The 21,274-nt window shown below is 48.8% G+C and overlaps 1 protein-coding gene across 1 annotated transcript in view; it reads right to left on the reverse strand.

Moving 5' to 3' along the window:
- ulk4 (unc-51 like kinase 4) overlaps positions 1–21,274 on the reverse strand; it is a 261,713-nt gene that overhangs the window by 220,492 nt on the left and 19,947 nt on the right. The window contains exons 18-19 of the mRNA XM_046335393.1: positions 4,388–4,495; positions 2,433–2,516 (exon numbers count right to left, since the gene is read on the reverse strand). Of these exons, the coding sequence (XP_046191349.1) occupies positions 2,433–2,516; positions 4,388–4,495 (192 nt within the window). The remainder of the gene's footprint in view (positions 1–2,432; positions 2,517–4,387; positions 4,496–21,274) is intronic.

Here is a 21,274-nt window from a genome sequence, read left to right on the forward strand (position 1 = left end):
ACTGAATGCCTTGATGCCTGTATGCCTGCTTTATATAGCAAGCCACGGCCACGTGACTCGCTGTCTGTAGGAGCGATCCATTTTGGTGAATGGGTGATGTGTCTAATAGACTGTATATAGGCTATGCTATCTAGTCTAATTGCCATATGTTCTTGTTTACAAAGACATGAAGCCGCTGAATCATGCATGCTTGCCACAGCCAGGATCCATCCAATCAAAACTTAGCTAGAATTCCCATCCTACTCGGAAAGTTTGACTTCAATCTGTGTTTAGCTGGTGAGGTTCTCCCTAGAGAAGTAGGCAAGTGTCAGTCAGCACTCATCATCGCTCAATAGAAAGAAATAAGAAAAGCACTCGGTTGGCAGCGTCTTAATGACCGACGTGGTGTGAGTGTGTGTGTGCTGTGCTTCCCTTCCTCAGTCATTTCCCCCTCCCGGCCCTCAGAGAGGAGCACCCACAGAGTTATTATTAGTCAAGGTGGCTGGTGGAGAGAGACAGACTGACTGACTGACTGACTCTCAACACCACTTAACTTTCCTGATAGTATTATTCTCATTACAGCTCAGAGTCTGTATTGAACAAATCCTTTAATTAATCAACAAAAGTCCTCTGTGCCTGCAGTTCCTACAGGACTCATACAGACCTCTCTCTAGAACTATCCCATACAGACCTCTCTCTAGAACTATCCCATACAGACCTCTCTCTAGAAGTATCCCATACAGAACTCTCTCCAGAACAATCCCATACAGACCTCTCTCCAAAACAATCCCATACAGACCTCTCTCCAAAACTATCCCAGACAGAACTCTCTCTAGAACTATCCCATACAGACACCCATACAGAACTATCTCCAGAACATACCCATACAGACCTCTCCAAAACTATCCCAGACAGTCACTCAGACAGAACTCTCTCCAGAACTATCCCATACAGACCTCTCCAAAACTATCCCAGACAGAACTCTCTCCAGAACTATCCCACACAGTCACTCAGACAGAACTCTCTCCAAAACTATCCCAGACAGTCACTCAGACAGAACTCTCTCCAGAACTATCCCATACAGACAGAACTCTCTCCAAAACTATCCCAGACAGTCACTCAGACAGAACTCTCTCCAGAACTATCCCATACAGACAGAACTCTCTCCAAAACTATCTGTAGCTCAGTTGGTAGAGCATGGCGCTTGTAACGCCAGGGTAGTGGGTTCGATCCCCGGGACCACCCATACGTAGAATGTATGCACACATGACTGTAAGTCGCTTTGGATAAAAGCGTCTGCTAAATGGCATATATTATTATTATTATTATTAACTATCCCAGACAGTCACTCAGACAGAACTCTCTCTAGAACTATCCCAGACAGTCACTCAGACAGAACTCTCTCCAGAACTATCCCATACAGACAGAACTCTCCAAAACTATCCCAGACAGTCACTCAGACAGAACTCTCTCCAGAACTATCCCACAGTCACTCAGTCAGAACTCTCCAGAACTATCCCAGACAGTCACTCAGACAGAACTCTCCAGAACTATCCCAGACAGTCAACGTTGTCAACATTGTAAGAAGCATGTACATTAACTTTCCCTCTGATGCTGTGACGTCCCTTGATGTGAAACAGTCTTCAAAACTACTGACCCAACAACTCAACAGATATAACATTCTAGAGGTATATAAAAACATCTGACATCATTTCCAGGAAATATGCTAACAACAGAAAAGATGGACAGGATCCATTACACCATTATTATTCATATGTTTTAAATAGAAGACTGGAGATTATGGATCAGAATTCACAAATTTGGTGTAAACTTTCTGGACAAAACCTCTTTTTAGGCAAATCCTTTCAATGAAATTACAGTAGATGGCATCAGACTTAAATTGACCTACGTACAAATAAAGTTTCTTAAGTACATTAGGTACAACTAAATTATATTTCCCCCACCCAACTCACAAATCTTTTGAATAATCTTGCTCCATATTGGTATATACGCTGGCCAGCCTAAAACTTTTGCTAATTAGTTTATAATGAACACGTAATATCAACTCTCCCTTCTGGGAGAAGAGACATCATCTTTTGAAACAAACTCAGTTTTGTAATTAAGAAGAACAGATGCACCAGCTGAGGAACAACGGTCCTCTGGCCAGACTGACTATCTGGCTGACTGACACACTACTGCACTACACACAGCCTACATACAGAGTGTGTATCCACCGGTCGTTAATTGCCGGCGAGGTCATGACAAGGACCCATCCATCCGGGGGTTGTTTTGATGCAGGTACATGACAGGGGCTGACGACTGGGTCTGCTGCATGCCCTTGACTTGCAGTTGGCAAACAATGCCTGTAGGGCCTTGCAGGAGGATCATTACCGCGGAACTCCCCCACCCCCCTCCCTCCCTCCCTCCTGCTGAGGCAGGTGCAGCAGTCTTACCCCTTCCCGAAGGCACCTCATTAACACCGTGTAGGCGGCAGCAGGAACAACCCACAGCTCTCCTGGGTTCTCTTTCTTCTCCTCCTGCGGGGAGAGAGGGAAGGGAAGGTAAGAAAAGGGGAGGGGCTGTGAGTGGAGACAGAGAGGACCTCTGTAGCGGCTCGTTGGGGGAATAATTAGGGCAAAACAAAGCAGCAGCAGCTAGCGTAATTAGGCTAAATAAATAAGTCCCAGCAAATGATCTAGCTAGCTACCAAATTTGGAACTTGGAAATGCCTTTGGTAACGGTGAGGGAATGTGTGTTATTATGTAGTAAACTGGGGATATGTGAATTAATTGGCTCCAAAACATATTGACAGTAAATAATGAGGAGTGATGTAGTGAACCAAAAGCATATGGAAACACTGTTTACACACAGAATAATCTTCATGCACCTATTACACTACATGTGAAGTTGTTTTGAGTTAGCTTGCATTTACACTATTCTCCTCCTGTCATCTCCACTGCTGCTCACATTGTCCCACCTTTTCATCACTACATCCGTGTTAATGAGGCCTTTGATCATACACTGTGCTGCATGCAGATGTAGGATCTTCATTTGATCCCTTCCTGCACGGCATTTGAGTTTTTTTAAAGTTTCAAAAGTTTGTCATTTCCACTTTAAAATTTCAGACTTGATTTGCCCTAACGAAAAATGCATCAACCCCTACAAAAATGTTGCTGCTGCAGGATCATTTTCCTACTGTAGGTAACCGTCTCAAATTAAGATCCGACATCTGCAGTGTTCAGGGAGCCCATTAACCACATGGCTTGCTTTTACCTAAGCTCTGCTTTTATGCAGTCTATTCATTTTTCTGTGTTTTAAAAAAAACATTTTGTTATGTAATACAGTATACCTACAGTACATCAATCCTCATACATATTGTTTCCCCATGTTGTCCATGTAGTATTAATAATATGAAAGGACCTATAAATGTTGCTCGAATCTCAGAATACTCCAAATTCTTTAGAGTCTTCTCTGTTATTCTGTGGAGGCGGTGTACAAATTACTAAGATTCTCAGTTAGCATAAATTAGGAGAAAGAGAATTGTCGTGTGTACCAATATGGTGTGGATCCATAACATGAAATGACTCTTCACGGGTAGTTTTATTAAACTAGAACTAACGCTACCTGAATTCAGCCTGGAAAGCACATTTCCATACAGTAAAAGACTTTTGTGGAGAAAAAACAAATAGCCAATAGAGAATAAATGGCACTTTAAAACCCTTTACTTCTATTGGTTATTGAGCTAATAAAGTCAATGGCCATTGTGTGAGTGCTGCACTGAGTGACCCTGACAAACTGGAGAGCTCAGAGAGGAACAGGAACCCCCCTGAAAATAAAGATACTATCCCACCAGGAACCTTCACGTGTGTCTACAGGGCTTTCAGATGCAGCGGGAGGTCAAGACAACTTACAGTCAAAACAGCGTGAAAGTTAAAGAGCTTTTTGCATCGCTTTTCAATGGAATAATAAACTAGTGACAAGACATTCTGAAAAGCTATGAAAAGCAATACTGTGTGTTGTAGAGCGATTTGTCATTTAGTGTTTTCAAACCCTTACAAACTGTAGTGAGCATTCATCAAACACAAAAACCAAATACAGACAGACAAACATCTTTCAGTGCTGATATTACTCAGAGTGCTTAAATACAGTAGTTATTTAAGCAGATATCTTTGTGGTAGATTATCAACAGTATCAGAATATCATCATAAAGGCCTAAGCCAACAGACATATAAAGTAATTAGCTGTAAAGCACTTTGTGACAACTGCTCATTTTAAAAGGGCTTTATAAAATACATTTGATTGATTGATTGAATAGAAGTTAGTATGTCTAATTCATTGTAATGGCAATTTCATTAAGAGAGTAGAAGGCATAGGGTTGAAAGGGCACTGCTTTGGAGTATATCGTCACCTGTGTGGCGATGAGGTAGAGCAGCTCCCCCAGTGGCGGCAGCAGGCACTGCTTCAGTTTGCTGTTCCTGAAGTTCTCCCTGATCAGCTCCGTGAACATGACAACAGCCTGGAGGCGCAGGGAATGCACTAGCATCAGTCACTCACTCACAGTTGTGACAGTACTCCTGCCCTTCACAACGCTTTATATTGAATAATATACCCTACCAACACTGGATACACAACAATGTCCAGACAGAGTAGAATACTGTGCGATGCCAGGAGTGATGTTTTCTCCATTCCATCCTGTTATTCTTCTACTTTAGCACTAAGGTCTACATTGTCAAACGGTGTCCATTAATAAACTGAGTTCTTCAGACATGACAGATTTAAAGCTCATTACTCCATGAATGTGGCGGCAGGGTAGCCTAGTGGTTAGAGCGTTGGACTAGGAACCGGAAGGTTGCAAGTTCAAACCTCCGAGCTGACAAGGTACAAATCTGTCATTCTACATTTACATTTACATTTAAGTCATTTAGCAGACGCTCTTATCCAGAGCGACTTACAAATTCTGCCCCTGAACAGGCAGTTAATCCACTGTTCCTAGGCCGTCAGTGAAAATAAGAATTTGTTCTTAACTGACTTGCCTAGTTAAAGGTAAATAAAATGAAGCCAACATTGTAACACTATTAAGGGTACAGAGCTACATTATAACACTATAAAGGGTACAGAGCTACATTATAACACTATAAAGGGTACAGAGCTACACTATAAAGGGTACAGAGCTACATTATAACACTATAAAGGGTACAGAGCTACATTATAACACTATAAAGGGTACAGAGCTACATATAAAGGGTACAGAGCTACACTATAAAGGGTACAGAGCTACATTATAACACTATAAAGGGTACAGAGCTACATTATAACACTATAAAGGGTACAGAGATATATTATAACACTATAAAGGGTACAGAGATATATTATAACACTATAAATGGTACAGAGCTACATTATAACACTATAAAGGGTACATGGCTATATTATAACACTATAAAGGGTACAGAGATACATTATAACACTATAAAGGGTATAGAGATACATTATAACACTATAAAGGGTACAGAGCTACACTATAAAGGGTATACATTATAACACTATAAAGGGTACAGAGCACTACATATATTATAACACTATAAAGGGTAGCTATATTATAACATAAAGGGTAAAGGGGTACAGAGCTAACACTATAAAGGGTACAAATTATAACACTATAAAGGGTACAAAGCTACATTATAACACTATAAAGGGTACAGAGATATATTATAACACTATAAAGGGTACAGAGCTATATTATAACACTATAAAGGGTACAGAGATACATTATAACACTATAAAGGGTACAGAGCTATATTATAACACCATAAAGGGTACAGAGCTATATTATAACACTATAAAGGGTACAGAGCTACATTATAACACTATAAAGGGTACAGAGATACATTATAACACTATAAAGGGTACAGAGCTACATTATAACACTATAAAGGGTACAGAGCTATATTATAACACTATAAAGGGTACAAAGCTACATTATAACACTATAAAGGGTACAGAGATATATTATAACACTATAAACTATAAAGGGTACAGAGCTACATATATAAAGGGTGTAGAGCACTATAAAGGGTGTAGAGCTACATTATAACACTATAAAGGGTACAGAGCTACATTATAACACTATAAAGGGTACAGAGCTACATTATAACACTATAAAGGGTACAGAGCTTCACCTTTATTTAACTAGGCAAGTCAGTAAAGAACAAATTCTTATTTTCAATGACAGCCTAGGAACAGTGGGTTAACTGCCTTGTTCAGGGGCAGAACGACAGATTGTATATCTTGTCAGCTCTGGGATTCGATCTTGCAACCTTCCGATTACTAGTCCAACACTAGGCTACCTGCCGCCCCAAATTATTGGAAGGATCCACATAATAACCACCTCCCTAAAACATACACCCCCACCACACACACACACACACATAAATTCACATATAAGCAAACACACACCCTAACTGGCTAATTCGTGGAATTAGCATTTTCCTAGTCTCGTCCTCTTTAGAAGTGGGGAGGATGTGACGGACTTACTGCGGCAGCGCTCTCAGCAGGGTGCTATGCAAATAGGCAGCACACTCAGTGCGAGGCGGCCTGGCGCTGGCCGGTAAGGAACATAAATGGTGACTTTGCAGGAAACAGATGTTTGGCTCACGTTTGATGCCAGAGAAAAACGAAGCTTTGGCAGGAGAGATGTCCTGCAACTGACTGACGATTCACTGTTCAAGAAAACAAACAGGCTAAGTTGGAGCCACAACACACGGCTACTTCCTCCAAACACATCATTATCACTCCTGTACAATCCGCTACTACCCCCCTCCTCCCCTCCTCCATTCCCCCAACCCAAAAGGCAGAGCTTTAGACTACTGAGGCTACAGACAGTTTAAGGCCATGCAACATTAAGCATCCCTGCGAGGTTTGGGGAGGGAGAGACAGAGACCAGTTTCTCAAGGCAACTGAGGTTTTGTTACTCATCATCACTATCATCACGTCTCAGCTGTGGTTCAGAACAACACGAGACTGGAGTCTTCCTGGAGACATCTCAGCAGGCATGAAGACAAATGATCACACCAAGGGCAATGGGCCAAAGTGACATGAAAATACTACATTACTCACGATTAAACTAACAAAGCAGTAGCTTTGTGAGTTGTCCGATTTTAACATTTGATTTAAACATCACATTAATGCAACTGATCAATTGAATCAATAAAATATCCCTGGTATGTGATTTAGCTGAATGAATGTATTGTGACATTTAGTGGTTTGAGCCTGATCATTCACTCATTACAAACAGGGTGGCAGGATGGCAGGCAGGACAGGCAGACAGATATGTCCTGATGTCCTATTGATGGAAGGAGCAAGCTAATAACAACCAAAAGGTGACCTGCTATGCTGTTATGTGGTCAATCAATATCCCACGGCTGTCCAGAAGAAGACAGGTGTTTGATCTAGGGCTGACGCCTGCGACACACATGACCTCAGGCGTTTCAGGAGTCTATGGTCCCATAGATCACCAATGGCCTCTGCCTATAGTTATCAGAAGGACATGAGACATATTGCTTTGGCCAGCGAGCAATAATTGACTCAAGCCATTTTGGATGTGTTTTTGATGATGAATATATGGATACCAAATTATTCAAATGTTTTTGGAGTAATGGATAAACAACCTAAATTAAAATTGAACAAACCTAAAATTCCCTAAAATAACAATCTTTATACAATCATAGTTTGGCAAAAGACACAAGAAACCAAACTGAATAGAATCAACAGCAGTGTTCATTGGCCCCAGCACTCTGTTCCTTTTCCAGTAGTGAGGAGTGAGAACGAACCTCCAAGCCCTGTGTGAGGAAATGGAACAGGCTAATTCTCCCACAATGAGAGGAGGGAGGCAGGAGGCAGTCTGTTCTGCTCATTCTGCAGGGACGGCCGGCACGACACACTAGGCCAGTTTCTAAGGGACACTGGGTGGAAACAGCAGACAGTGTGTGCAGCACTATTGACGCGCTGCCATGAGAGAGAGAAAATGTCTGAATTGGGGCTTGGTGGTTTGTGGCACAGAAAAGTACTGCCTCTGCCAGGGAAGATAACACTTAATTAGAATGATGTTGAAGTATCCATAGAGACAGGCAGAGGAAAGAGGATAATACTGAACTAATTCCTCTCTTCCTGTCCTAACTAAGCCAACAGTATGCCTGAAAAATAGCAGCTGCAGTCATTGCCACTCACTGTTTTAAAGGACTGTGAGAAATGGAGGTTTGTAATGATAGTGTAGGGCCAACTTGACGTCTGATTCTGTTACGTAGCCTATAGAGCGTACTGAGGCATCAAATTCAACGCTGACAATAAACATTGAACTTTGCGGCATTGTAACTTGTGATTCTCACTGTGAGAACTCCTTTCAAAAAACAATCGGCGCAACACGAGCCCGGACCAAGAGAGAGAGAACTCGTCTCACAGTGGAAACTTTAACTAGGATCACGGACGACCGCTGAGATCCACAGTGTGGCAGACATATGGAGATGGTGGTGACAATAGCCCTGCCCTGAAGCAGAAATGGCCATGACTGCGGCTGACCATCAGACACAGAACCCCTGTGGAGAGCACGATGATAAAAGTCTCTGGGATCTGTCACTCTGGGAATCTGAGCAAGCTGTGCCCAGATGGGTGGTGGGGGGCGGGGCGACAAATCCTCAGCCATCTTTACAAAAGAAGACTGTGGAAAATAAAAGTCACTGCGCCATTCTCTGGTGTGCCGATTAACGACGGCCATTTTGTACATCGCTCGTATACCCCTCCTCTATGAGCTTTAAACCTATAAACCACCACAGGAAATCATGACAAACCCATGTAAGACGTGGATCAAGGGTGGATGCGCCAGATTTCACATCAAATAGAATCCTGTTTTTTTAAATGATTAATCGCAGTGTCTTTGACGGTTTGTTAACGGCTCCATAAGCATGTTTGGGCAGGTGGATCGGTGGCGCTTGTTTAGAGCTCTACCTACCGCTGGGTTACAGTGGCATCTGGTGATTCACCCCGGTACTTTCTCTACCTACCGCTGGGTTACAGTGGCATCTGGTGATTCACCCCGGTACTTTCTCTACCTACCGCTGGGTTACAGTGGCATCTGGTGATTCACCCCGGTACTTTCTCTACCTACCGCTGGGTTACAGTGGCATCTGGTGATTCACCCCGGTACTTTCTCTACCTACCGCTGGGTTACAGTGGCATCTGGTGATTCACCCCGGTACTTTCTCTACCTACCGCTGGGTTACAGTGGCATCTGGTGATTCACAGTGGCATCCCGGTACTTTCTCTACCTACCGGTACTTTATCTACCTACCGCTGGGTTACAGTGGCATCTGGTGATTCACCCCGGTACTTTCTCTACTACCGCTGGGTTACAGTGGCATCTGGTGATTCACCCCGGTACTTTCTCTACCTACCGCTGGGTTACAGTGGCATCTGGTGATTCACCCCGGTACTTTCTCTACCTACCGCTGGGTTACAGTGGCATCTGGTGATTCACCCCGGTACTTTCTCTACCTACCGCTGGGTTACAGTGGCATCTGGTGATTCACCCCGGTACTTTCTCTACCTACCGCTGGGTTACAGTGGCATCTGGTGATTCACCCCGGTACTTTCTCTACCTACCGCTGGGTTACAGTGGCATCTGGTGATTCACCCCGGTACTTTCTCTACCTACCGCTGGGTTACAGTGGCATCTGGTGATTCAACCCGGTACTTTCTCTACCTACCGCTGGGTCACAGTGGCATCTGGTGATTCACCCCGGTACTTTCTCTACCTACCGCTGGGTCACAGTGGCATCTGGTGATTCACCCCGGTACTTTCTCTACCTACCGCTGGGTCACAGTGGCATCTGGTGATTCACCCCGGTACTTTCTCTACCTACCGCTGGGTCACAGTGGCATCTGGTGATTCACCCCGGTACTTTCTCTACCTACCGCTGGGTTACAGTGGCATCTGGTGATTCACCCCGGTACTTTCTCTACCTACCGCTGGGTTACAGTGGCATCTGGTGATTCACCCCGGTACTTTCTCTACCTACCGCTGGGTTACAGTGGCATCTGGTGATTCACCCCGGTACTTTCTCTACCTACCGCTGGGTTACAGTGGCATCTGGTGATTCACCCCGGTACTTTCTCTACCTACCGCTGGGTTACAGTGGCATCTGGTGATTCACCCCGGTACTTTCTCTACCTACCGCTGGGTTACAGTGGCATCTGGTGATTCACCCCGGTACTTTCTCTACCTACCGCTGGGTTACAGTGGCATCTGGTGATTCACCCCGGTACTTTCTCTACTCTCTACCGCTGGGTTACAGTGGCATCTGGTGATTCACCCCGGTACTTTCTCTACCTACCGCTGGGTTACAGTGGCATCTGGTGATTCACCCCGGTACTTTCTCTACCTACCGCTGGGTTACAGTGGCATCTGGTGATTCACCCCGGTACTTTCTCTACCTACCGCTGGGTTACAGTGGCATCTGGTGATTCACCCCGGTACTTTCTCTACCTACCGCTGGGTTACAGTGGCATCTGGTGATTCACCCCGGTACTTTCTCTACCTACCGCTGGGTTACAGTGGCATCTGGTGATTCACCCCGGTACTTTCTCTCCTACCGCTGGGTTACAGTGGCATCTGGTGATTCACCCGGTACTTTCTCTCACTACCGCTGGGTTACAGTGGCATCTGGTGATTCACCCCGGTACTTTCTCTACCTACCGCTGGGTTACAGTGGCATCTGGTGATTCACCCCGGTACTTTCTCTCACTACCGCTGGGTTACAGTGGCATCTGGTGATTCACCCCGGTACTTTCTCTCACTACCGCTGGGTTACAGTGGCATCTGGTGATTCACCCCGGTACTTTCTCTCACTACCGCTGGGTTACAGTGGCATCTGGTGATTCACCCCGGTACTTTCTCTACCTACCGCTGGGTTACAGTGGCATCTGGTGATTCACCCCGGTACTTTCTCTCCTACCGCTGGGTTACAGTGGCATCTGGTGATTCACCCCGGTACTTTCTCTACCTACCGCTGGGTTACAGTGGCATCTGGTGATTCACCCCGTACTTTCTCTACCTACCGCTGGGTTACAGTGGCATCTGGTGATTCACCCCGGTACTTTCTCTACCTACCGCTGGGTTACAGTGGCATCTGGTGATTCACCCCGGTACTTTCTCTCACTACCGCTGGGTTACAGTGGCATCTGGTGATTCACCCCGTACTTTCTCTCACTACCGCTGGGTTACAGTGGCATCTGGTGATTCACCCCGGTACTTTCTCTACCTACCGCTGGGTTACAGTGGCATCTGGTGATTCACCCCGGTACTTTCTCTACCTACCGCTGGGTTACAGTGGCATCTGGTGATTCACCCCGGTACTTTCTCTCACTACCGCTGGGTTACAGTGGCATCTGGTGATTCACCCGCTGGTGGCACTTTCTCTACCTACCGCTGGGTTACAGTGGCATCTGGTGATTCACCCCGGTACTTTCTCTACCTACCGCTGGGTTACAGTGGCATCTGGTGATTCACCCCGGTACTTTCTCTCACTACCGCTGGGTTACAGTGGCATCTGGTGATTCACCCCGGTACTTTCTCTACCTACCGCTGGGTTACAGTGGCATCTGGTGATTCACCCCGGTACTTTCTCTACCTACCGCTGGGTTACAGTGGCATCTGGTGATTCACCCCGGTACTTTCTCTACCTACCGCTGGGTTACAGTGGCATCTGGTGATTCACCCCGGTACTTTCTCTCACTACCGCTGGGTTACAGTGGCATCTGGTGATTCACCCCGGTACTTTCTCTACCTACCGCTGGGTTACAGTGGCATCTGGTGATTCACCCCGGTACTTTCTCTACCTACCGCTGGGTTACAGTGGCATCTGGTGATTCACCCCGGTACTTTCTCTCACTACCGCTGGGTTACAGTGGCATCTGGTGATTCACCCCGGTACTTTCTCTCACTACCGCTGGGTTACAGTGGCATCTGGTGATTCACCCCGGTACTTTCTCTCACCCGCTACCGCTGGGTTACAGTGGCATCTGGTGATTCACCCCGGTACTTTCTCTCACTACCGCTGGGTTACAGTGGCATCTGGTGATTCACCCCGGTACTTTCTCTCACTACCGCTGGGTTACAGTGGCATCTGGTGATTCACCCCGGTACTTTCTCTCACTACCGCTGGGTTACAGTGGCATCTGGTGATTCACCCGGTACTTTCTCTCACTACCGCTGGGTTACAGTGGCATCTGGTGATTCACCCCGGTACTTTCTCTCACTACCGCTGGGTTACAGTGGCATCTGGTGATTCACCCCGGTACTTTCTCTACTACCGCTGGGTTACAGTGGCATCTGGTGATTCACCCCGGTACTTTCTCTCACTACCGCTGGGTTACAGTGGCATCTGGTGATTCACCCGGTACTTTCTCTACCTACCGCTGGGTTACAGTGGCATCTGGTGATTCACCCCGCTTTCTCTCACTACCGCTGGGTTACAGTGGCATCTGGTGATTCACCCCGGTACTTTCTCTACCTACCGCTGGGTTACAGTGGCATCTGGTGATTCACCCCGGTACTTTCTCTCACTACCGCTGGGTTACAGTGGCATCTGGTGATTCACCCGGTACTTTCTCTACCTACCGCTGGGTTACAGTGGCATCTGGTGATTCACCCCGGTACTTTCTCTCACTACCGCTGGGTTACAGTGGCATCTGGTGATTCACCCCGGTACTTTCTCTCACTACCGCTGGGTTACAGTGGCATCTGGTGATTCACCCCGGTACTTTCTCTACCTACCGCTGGGTTACAGTGGCATCTGGTGATTCACCCCGGTACTTTCTCTACCTACCGCTGGGTTACAGTGGCATCTGGTGATTCACCCCGGTACTTTCTCTCACTACCGCTGGGTTACAGTGGCATCTGGTGATTCACCCCGGTACTTTCTCTCACTACCGCTGGGTTACAGTGGCATCTGGTGATTCACCCCGGTACTTTCTCTACCTACCGCTGGGTTACAGTGGCATCTGGTGATTCACCCCGGTACTTTCTCTACCTACCGCTGGGTTACAGTGGCATCTGGTGATTCACCCCGGTACTTTCTCTCACTACCGCTGGGTTACAGTGGCATCTGGTGATTCACCCCGGTACTTTCTCTACCTACCGCTGGGTTACAGTGGCATCTGGTGATTCACCCGGTACTTTCTCTACCTACCGCTGGGTTACAGTGGCATCTGGTGATTCACCCCGGTACTTTCTCTCACTACCGCTGGGTTACAGTGGCATCTGGTGATTCACCCCGGTACTTTCTCTCACTACCGCTGGGTTACAGTGGCATCTGGTGATTCACCCCGGTACTTTCTCTACCTACCAGTGGCATCTGGGTTACAGTGGCATCTGGTGATTCACCCCGGTACTTTCTCTACCTACCGCTGGGTTACAGTGGCATCTGGTGATTCACCCCGGTACTTTCTCTACCTACCGCTGGGTTACAGTGGCATCTGGTGATTCACCCCGGTACTTTCTCTCCTACCGCTGGGTTACAGTGGCATCTGGTGATTCACCCCGGTACTTTCTCTACCTACCGCTGGGTTACAGTGGCATCTGGTGATTCACCCCGGTACTTTCTCTACCTACCGCTGGGTTACAGTGGCATCTGGTGATTCACCCCGGTACTTTCTCTACCTACCGCTGGGTTACAGTGGCATCTGGTGATTCACCCGGTACTTTCTCTACCTACCGCTGGGTTACAGTGGCATCTGGTGATTCACCCCGGTACTTTCTCTACCTACCGCTGGGTTACAGTGGCATCTGGTGATTCACCCCGGTACTTTCTCTACCTACCGCTGGGTTACAGTGGCATCTGGTGATTCACCCCGGTACTTTCTCTACCTACCGCTGGGTTACAGTGGCATCTGGTGATTCACCCCGGTACTTTCTCTACCTACCGCTGGGTTACAGTGGCATCTGGTGATTCACCCCGGTACTTTCTCTACCTACCGCTGGGTTACAGTGGCATCTGGTGATTCACCCGGTACTTTCTCTACCTACCGCTGGGTTACAGTGGCATCTGGTGATTCACCCCGGTACTTTCTCTACCTACCGCTGGGTTACAGTGGCATCTGGTGATTCACCCCGGTACTTTCTCTACCTACCGCTGGGTTACAGTGGCATCTGGTGATTCACCCCGGTACTTTCTCTCACTACCGCTGGGTTACAGTGGCATCTGGTGATTCACCCCGGTACTTTCTCTCACTACCGCTGGGTTACAGTGGCATCTGGTGATTCACCCCGGTACTTTCTCTACCTACCGCTGGGTTACAGTGGCATCTGGTGATTCACCCCGGTACTTTCTCTACTACCGCTGGGTTACAGTGGCATCTGGTGATTCACCCCGGTACTTTCTCTACACTACCGCTGGGTTACAGTGGCATCTGGTGATTCACCCCGGTACTTTCTCTACCTACCGCTGGGTTACAGTGGCATCTGGTGATTCACCCCGGTACTTTCTCTCACTACCGCTGGGTTACAGTGGCATCTGGTGATTCACCCCGGTACTTTCTCTCACTACCGCTGGGTTACAGTGGCATCTGGTGATTCACCCCGGTACTTTCTCTCACTACCGCTGGGTTACAGTGGCATCTGGTGATTCACCCCGGTACTTTCTCTCACTACCGCTGGGTTACAGTGGCATCTGGTGATTCACCCCGGTACTTTCTCTCACTACCGCTGGGTTACAGTGGCATCTGGTGATTCACCCCGGTACTTTCTCTCACTACCGCTGGGTTACAGTGGCATCTGGTGATTCACCCGGTACTTTCTCTCACTACCGCTGGGTTACAGTGGCATCTGGTGATTCACCCCGGTACTTTCTCTCACTACCGCTGGGTTACAGTGGCATCTGGTGATTCACCCCGGTACTTTCTCTCACTACCGCTGGGTTACAGTGGCATCTGGTGATTCACCCCGGTACTTTCTCTCACTACCGCTGGGTTACAGTGGCATCTGGTGATTCACCCCGGTACTTTCTCTCACTACCGCTGGGTTACAGTGGCATCTGGTGATTCACCCCGGTACTTTCTCTCACTACCGCTGGGTTACAGTGGCATCTGGTGATTCACCCCGGTACTTTCTCTCACTACCGCTGGGTTACAGTGGCATCTGGTGATTCACCCCGGTACTTTCTCTCACTACCGCTGGGTTACAGTGGCATCTGGTGATTCACCCCGGTACTTTCTCTACCTACCGCTGGGTTACAGTGGCATCTGGTGATTCACCCCGGTACTTTCTCTCACTACCGCTGGGTTACAGTGGCATCTGGTGATTCACCCCGGTACTTTCTCTACCTACCGCTGGGTTACAGTGGCATCTGGTGATTCACCCCGGTACTTTCTCTCACTACCGCTGGGTTACAGTGGCATCTGGTGATTCACCCCGGTACTTTCTCTACCTACCGCTGGGTTACAGTGGCATCTGGTGATTCACCCCGGTACTTTCTCTCACTACCGCTGGGTTACAGTGGCATCTGGTGATTCACCCCGGTACTTTCTCTCACTACCGCTGGGTTACAGTGGCATCTGGTGATTCACCCCGGTACTTTCTCTACCTACCGCTGGGTTACAGTGGCATCTGGTGATTCACCCCGGTACTTTCTCTACCTACCGCTGGGTTACAGTGGCATCTGGTGATTCACCCCGGTACTTTCTCTCACTACCGCTGGGTTACAGTGGCATCTGGTGATTCACCCCGGTACTTTCTCTCACTACCGCTGGGTTACAGTGGCATCTGGTGATTCACCCCGGTACTTTCTCTACCTACCGCTGGGTTACAGTGGCATCTGGTGATTCACCCCGGTACTTTCTCTACCTACCGCTGGGTTACAGTGGCATCTGGTGATTCACCCCGGTACTTTCTCTCACTACCGCTGGGTTACAGTGGCATCTGGTGATTCACCCCGGTACTTTCTCTACCTACCGCTGGGTTACAGTGGCATCTGGTGATTCACCCCGGTACTTTCTCTACCTACCGCTGGGTTACAGTGGCATCTGGTGATTCACCCCGGTACTTTCTCTCACTACCGCTGGGTTACAGTGGCATCTGGTGATTCACCCCGGTACTTTCTCTACTACCGCTGGGTTACAGTGGCATCTGGTGATTCACCCCGGTACTTTCTCTACCTACCGCTGGGTTACAGTGGCATCTGGTGATTCACCCCGGTACTTTCTCTACCTACCGCTGGGTTACAGTGGCATCTGGTGATTCACCCCGGTACTTTCTCTCACTACCGCTGGGTTACAGTGGCATCTGGTGATTCACCCCGGTACTTTCTCTACCTACCGCTGGGTTACAGTGGCATCTGGTGATTCACCCCGGTACTTTCTCTACCTACCGCTGGGTTACAGTGGCATCTGGTGATTCACCCCGGTACTTTCTCTACCTACCGCTGGGTTACAGTGGCATCTGGTGATTCACCCCGGTACTTTCTCTCACTACCGCTGGGTTACAGTGGCATCTGGTGATTCACCCCGGTACTTTCTCTACCTACCGCTGGGTTACAGTGGCATCTGGTGATTCACCCCGGTACTTTCTCTACCTACCGCTGGGTTACAGTGGCATCTGGTGATTCACCCCGGTACTTTCTCTACCTACCGCTGGGTTACAGTGGCATCTGGTGATTCACCCCGGTACTTTCTCTACCTACCGCTGGGTTACAGTGGCATCTGGTGATTCACCCCGGTACTTTCTCTACCTACCGCTGGGTTACAGTGGCATCTGGTGATTCACCCCGGTACTTTCTCTACCTACCGCTGGGTTACAGTGGCATCTGGTGATTCACCCCGGTACTTTCTCTACCTACCGCTGGGTTACAGTGGCATCTGGTGATTCACCCCGGTACTTTCTCTACCTACCGCTGGGTTACAGTGGCATCTGGTGATTCACCCCGGTACTTTCTCTACCTACCGCTGGGTTACAGTGGCATCTGGTGATTCACCCCGGTACTTTCTCTACTACCGCTGGGTTACAGTGGCATCTGGTGATTCACCCCGGTACTTTCTCTACACTACCGCTGGGTTACAGTGGCATCTGGTGATTCACCCCGGTACTTTCTCTACCTACCGCTGGGTTACAGTGGCATCTGGTGATTCACCCCGGTACTTTCTCTCACTACCGCTGGGTTACAGTGGCATCTGGTGATTCACCCCGGTACTTTCTCTCACTACCGCTGGGTTACAGTGGCATCTGGTGATTCACCCCGGTACTTTCTCTACCTACCGCTGGGTTACAGTGGCATCTGGTGATTCACCCCGGTACTTTCTCTCACTACCGCTGGGTTACAGTGGCATCTGGTGATTCACCCGGTACTTTCTCACTACCGCTGGGTTACAGTGGCATCTGGTGATTCACCCCGGTACTTTCTCTACCTACCGCTGGGTTACAGTGGCATCTGGTGATTCACCCCGGTACTTTCTCTACCTACCGCTGGGTTACAGTGGCATCTGGTGATTCACCCCGGTATTTCACTCACTACCGCTGGGTTACAGTGGCATCTGGTGATTCACCCCGGTACCTCTCACTACCGCTGGGTTACAGTGGCATCTGGTGATTCACCCCGGTACTTTCTCTACCTACCGCTGGGTTACAGTGGCATCTGGTGATTCACCCCGGTACTTTCTCTCACTACCGCTGGGTTACAGTGGCATCTGGTGATTCACCCCGGTACTTTCTCTCACTACCGCTGGGTTACAGTGGCATCTGGTGATTCACCCCGGTACTTTCTCTCACTACCGCTGGGTTACAGTGGCATCTGGTGATTCACCCCGGTACTTTCTCTACCTACCGCTGGGTTACAGTGGCATCTGGTGATTCACCCCGGTACTTTCTCTACTACCGCTGGGTTACAGTGGCATCTGGTGATTCACCCCGGTACTTTCTCTACTACCGCTGGGTTACAGTGGCATCTGGTGATTCACCCCGGTACTTTCTCTACCTACCGCTGGGTTACAGTGGCATCTGGTGATTCACCCCGGTACTTTCTCTCACTACCGCTGGGTTACAGTGGCATCTGGTGATTCACCCCGGTCTTTCTCTACCTACCGCTGGGTTACAGTGGCATCTGGTGATTCACCCCGGTACTTTCTCTACTACCGCTGGGTTACAGTGGCATCTGGTGATTCACCCCGGTACTTTCTCTACCTACCGCTGGGTTACAGTGGCATCTGGTGATTCACCCCGGTACTTTCTCTCACTACCGCTGGGTTACAGTGGCATCTGGTGATTCACCCCGGTACTTTCTCTACTACCGCTACCGGGGATTACAGTGGCTGGGTCTGGTGATTCACCCCGGTACTTTCTCTCACTACCGCTGGGTTACAGTGGCATCTGGTGATTCACCCCGGTACTTTCTCTACCTACCGCTGGGTTACAGTGGCATCTGGTGATTCACCCCGGTACTTTCTCTCACTACCGCTGGGTTACAGTGGCATCTGGTCTTCACCCGCTGGTACAGTTTCTCTACCTACCGCTGGGTTACAGTGGCATCTGGTGATTCACCCCGGTACTTTCTCTACCTACCGCTGGGTTACAGTGGCATCTGGTGATTCACCCCGGTACTTTCTCTACTACCGCTGGGTTACAGTGGCATCTGGTGATTCACCCCGGTACTTTCTCTACCTACCGCTGGGTTACAGTGGCATCTGGTGATTCACCCCGGTACTTTCTCTACCTACCGCTGGGTTACAGTGGCATCTGGTGATTCACCCCGGTACTTTCTCTCACTACCGCTGGGTTACAGTGGCATCTGGTGATTCACCCGGTACTTTCTCTCACTACCGCTGGGTTACAGTGGCATCTGGTGATTCACCCCGGTACTTTCTCTACCTACCGCTGGGTTACAGTGGCATCTGGTGATTCACCCCGTACTTTCTCTACCTACCGCTGGGTTACAGTGGCATCTGGTGATTCACCCCGGTACTTTCTCTCACTACCGCTGGGTTACAGTGGCATCTGGTGATTCACCCCGGTACTTTCTCTCTACTGGGTTACAGTGGCATCTGGTGATTCACCGCTTTCTCTCACTACCGCTGGTTACAGTGGCATCTGGTGATTCACCCCGGTACTTTCTCTACCTACCGCTGGGTTACAGTGGCATCTGGTGATTCACCCCGGTACTTTCTCTACCTACCGCTGGGTTACAGTGGCATCTGGTGATTCACCCCGGTACTTTCTCTCACTACCGCTGGGTTACAGTGGCATCTGGTGATTCACCCCGGTACTTTCTCTCACTACCGCTGGGTTACAGTGGCATCTGGTGATTCACCCCGGTACTTTCTCTCACTACCGCTGGGTTACAGTGGCATCTGGTGATTCACCCCGGTACTTTCTCTACCTACCGCTGGGTTACAGTGGCATCTGGTGATTCACCCCGGTACTTTCTCTCACTACCGCTGGGTTACAGTGGCATCTGGTGATTCACTACCGCTGGGTTACAGTGGCATCTGGTGATTCACCCCGGTACTTTCTCTCACTACCGCTGGGTTACAGTGGCATCTGGTGATTCACCCCGGTACTTTCTCTACCTACCGCTGGGTTACAGTGGCATCTGGTGATTCACCCCGGTACTTTCTCTCACTACCGCTGGGTTACAGTGGCATCTGGTGATTCACCCGGTACTTTCTCTACCTACCGCTGGGTTACAGTGGCATCTGGTGATTCACCCGGTACTTTCTCTACCTACCGCTGGGTTACAGTGGCATCTGGTGATTCACCCCGGTACTTTCTCTCACTACCGCTGGGTTACAGTGGCATCTGGTGATTCACCCCGGTACTTTCTCTCACTACCGCTGGGTTACAGTGGCATCTGGTGATTCACCCCGGTACTTTCTCTACTACCGCTGGGTTACAGTGGCATCTGGTGATTCACCCCGGTACTTTCTCTCACTACCGCTGGGTTACAGTGGCATCTGGTGATTCACCCCGGTACTTTCTCTCACTACCGCTGGGTTACAGTGGCATCTGGTGATTCACCCCGGTACTTTCTCTCACTACCGCTGGGTTACAGTGGCATCTGGTGATTCACCCCGGTACTTTCTCTACTACCGCTGGGTTACAGTGGCATCTGGTGATTCACCCCGGTACTTTCTCTCACTACCGCTGGGTTACAGTGGCATCTGGTGATTCACCCCGGTACTTTCTCTCACTACCGCTGGGTTACAGTGGCATCTGGTGATTCACCCCGGTACTTTCTCTACACTACCGCTGGGTTACAGTGGCATCTGGTGATTCACCCCGGTACTTTCTCTCACTACCGCTGGGTTACAGTGGCATCTGGTGATTCACCCCTCACTACCGCTTTCTGGCTCTGGTGATTCACCCCGGTACCGCTGGGTTACAGTGGCATCTGGTGATTCACCCCGGTACTTTCTCTACCTACCGCTGGGTTACAGTGGCATCTGGTGATTCACCCCGGTACTTTCTCTCACTACCGCTGGGTTACAGTGGCATCTGGTGATTCACCCTTTCTCTACTACCGCTGGGTTACAGTGGCATCTGGTGATTCACCCCGGTACTTTCTCTCACTACCGCTGGGTTACAGTGGCATCTGGTGATTCACCCCGGTACTTTCTCTACACTACCGCTGGGTTACAGTGGCATCTGGTGATTCACCCCGGTACTTTCTCTACTACCGCTGGGTTACAGTGGCATCTGGTGATTCACCCCGGTACTTTCTCTACCTACCGCTGGGTTACAGTGGCATCTGGTGATTCACCCCGTGCTGGGTTACAGTGGCATCTGGTGATTCACCCCGGTACTTTCTCTACCTACAGTGGCATCTGGTGATTCACCCCGGTACTTTCTCTCACTACCGCTGGGTTACAGTGGCATCTGGTGATTCACCCCGGTACTTTCTCTCACTACCGCTGGGTTACAGTGGCATCTGGTGATTCACCCCGGTACTTTCTCTCACTACCGCTGGGTTACAGTGGCATCTGGTGATTCACCCCGGTACTTTCTCTACTACCGCTGGGTTACAGTGGCATCTGGTGATTCACCCCGGTACTTTCTCTCACTACCGCTGGGTTACAGTGGCATCTGGTGATTCACCCCGGTACTTTCTCTACCTACCGCTGGGTTACAGTGGCATCTGGTGATTCACCCCGGTACTTTCTCTACCTACCGCTGGGTTACAGTGGCATCTGGTGATTCACCCCGGTACTTTCTCTACCTACCGCTGGGTTACAGTGGCATCTGGTGATTCACCCCGGTACTTTC

The sequence above is a fragment of the Oncorhynchus gorbuscha genome, unplaced genomic scaffold, assembly GCF_021184085.1.
Source record: "Oncorhynchus gorbuscha isolate QuinsamMale2020 ecotype Even-year unplaced genomic scaffold, OgorEven_v1.0 Un_scaffold_738, whole genome shotgun sequence".
In the NCBI taxonomy this organism is placed as follows: Eukaryota; Metazoa; Chordata; class Actinopteri; order Salmoniformes; family Salmonidae; genus Oncorhynchus; species Oncorhynchus gorbuscha.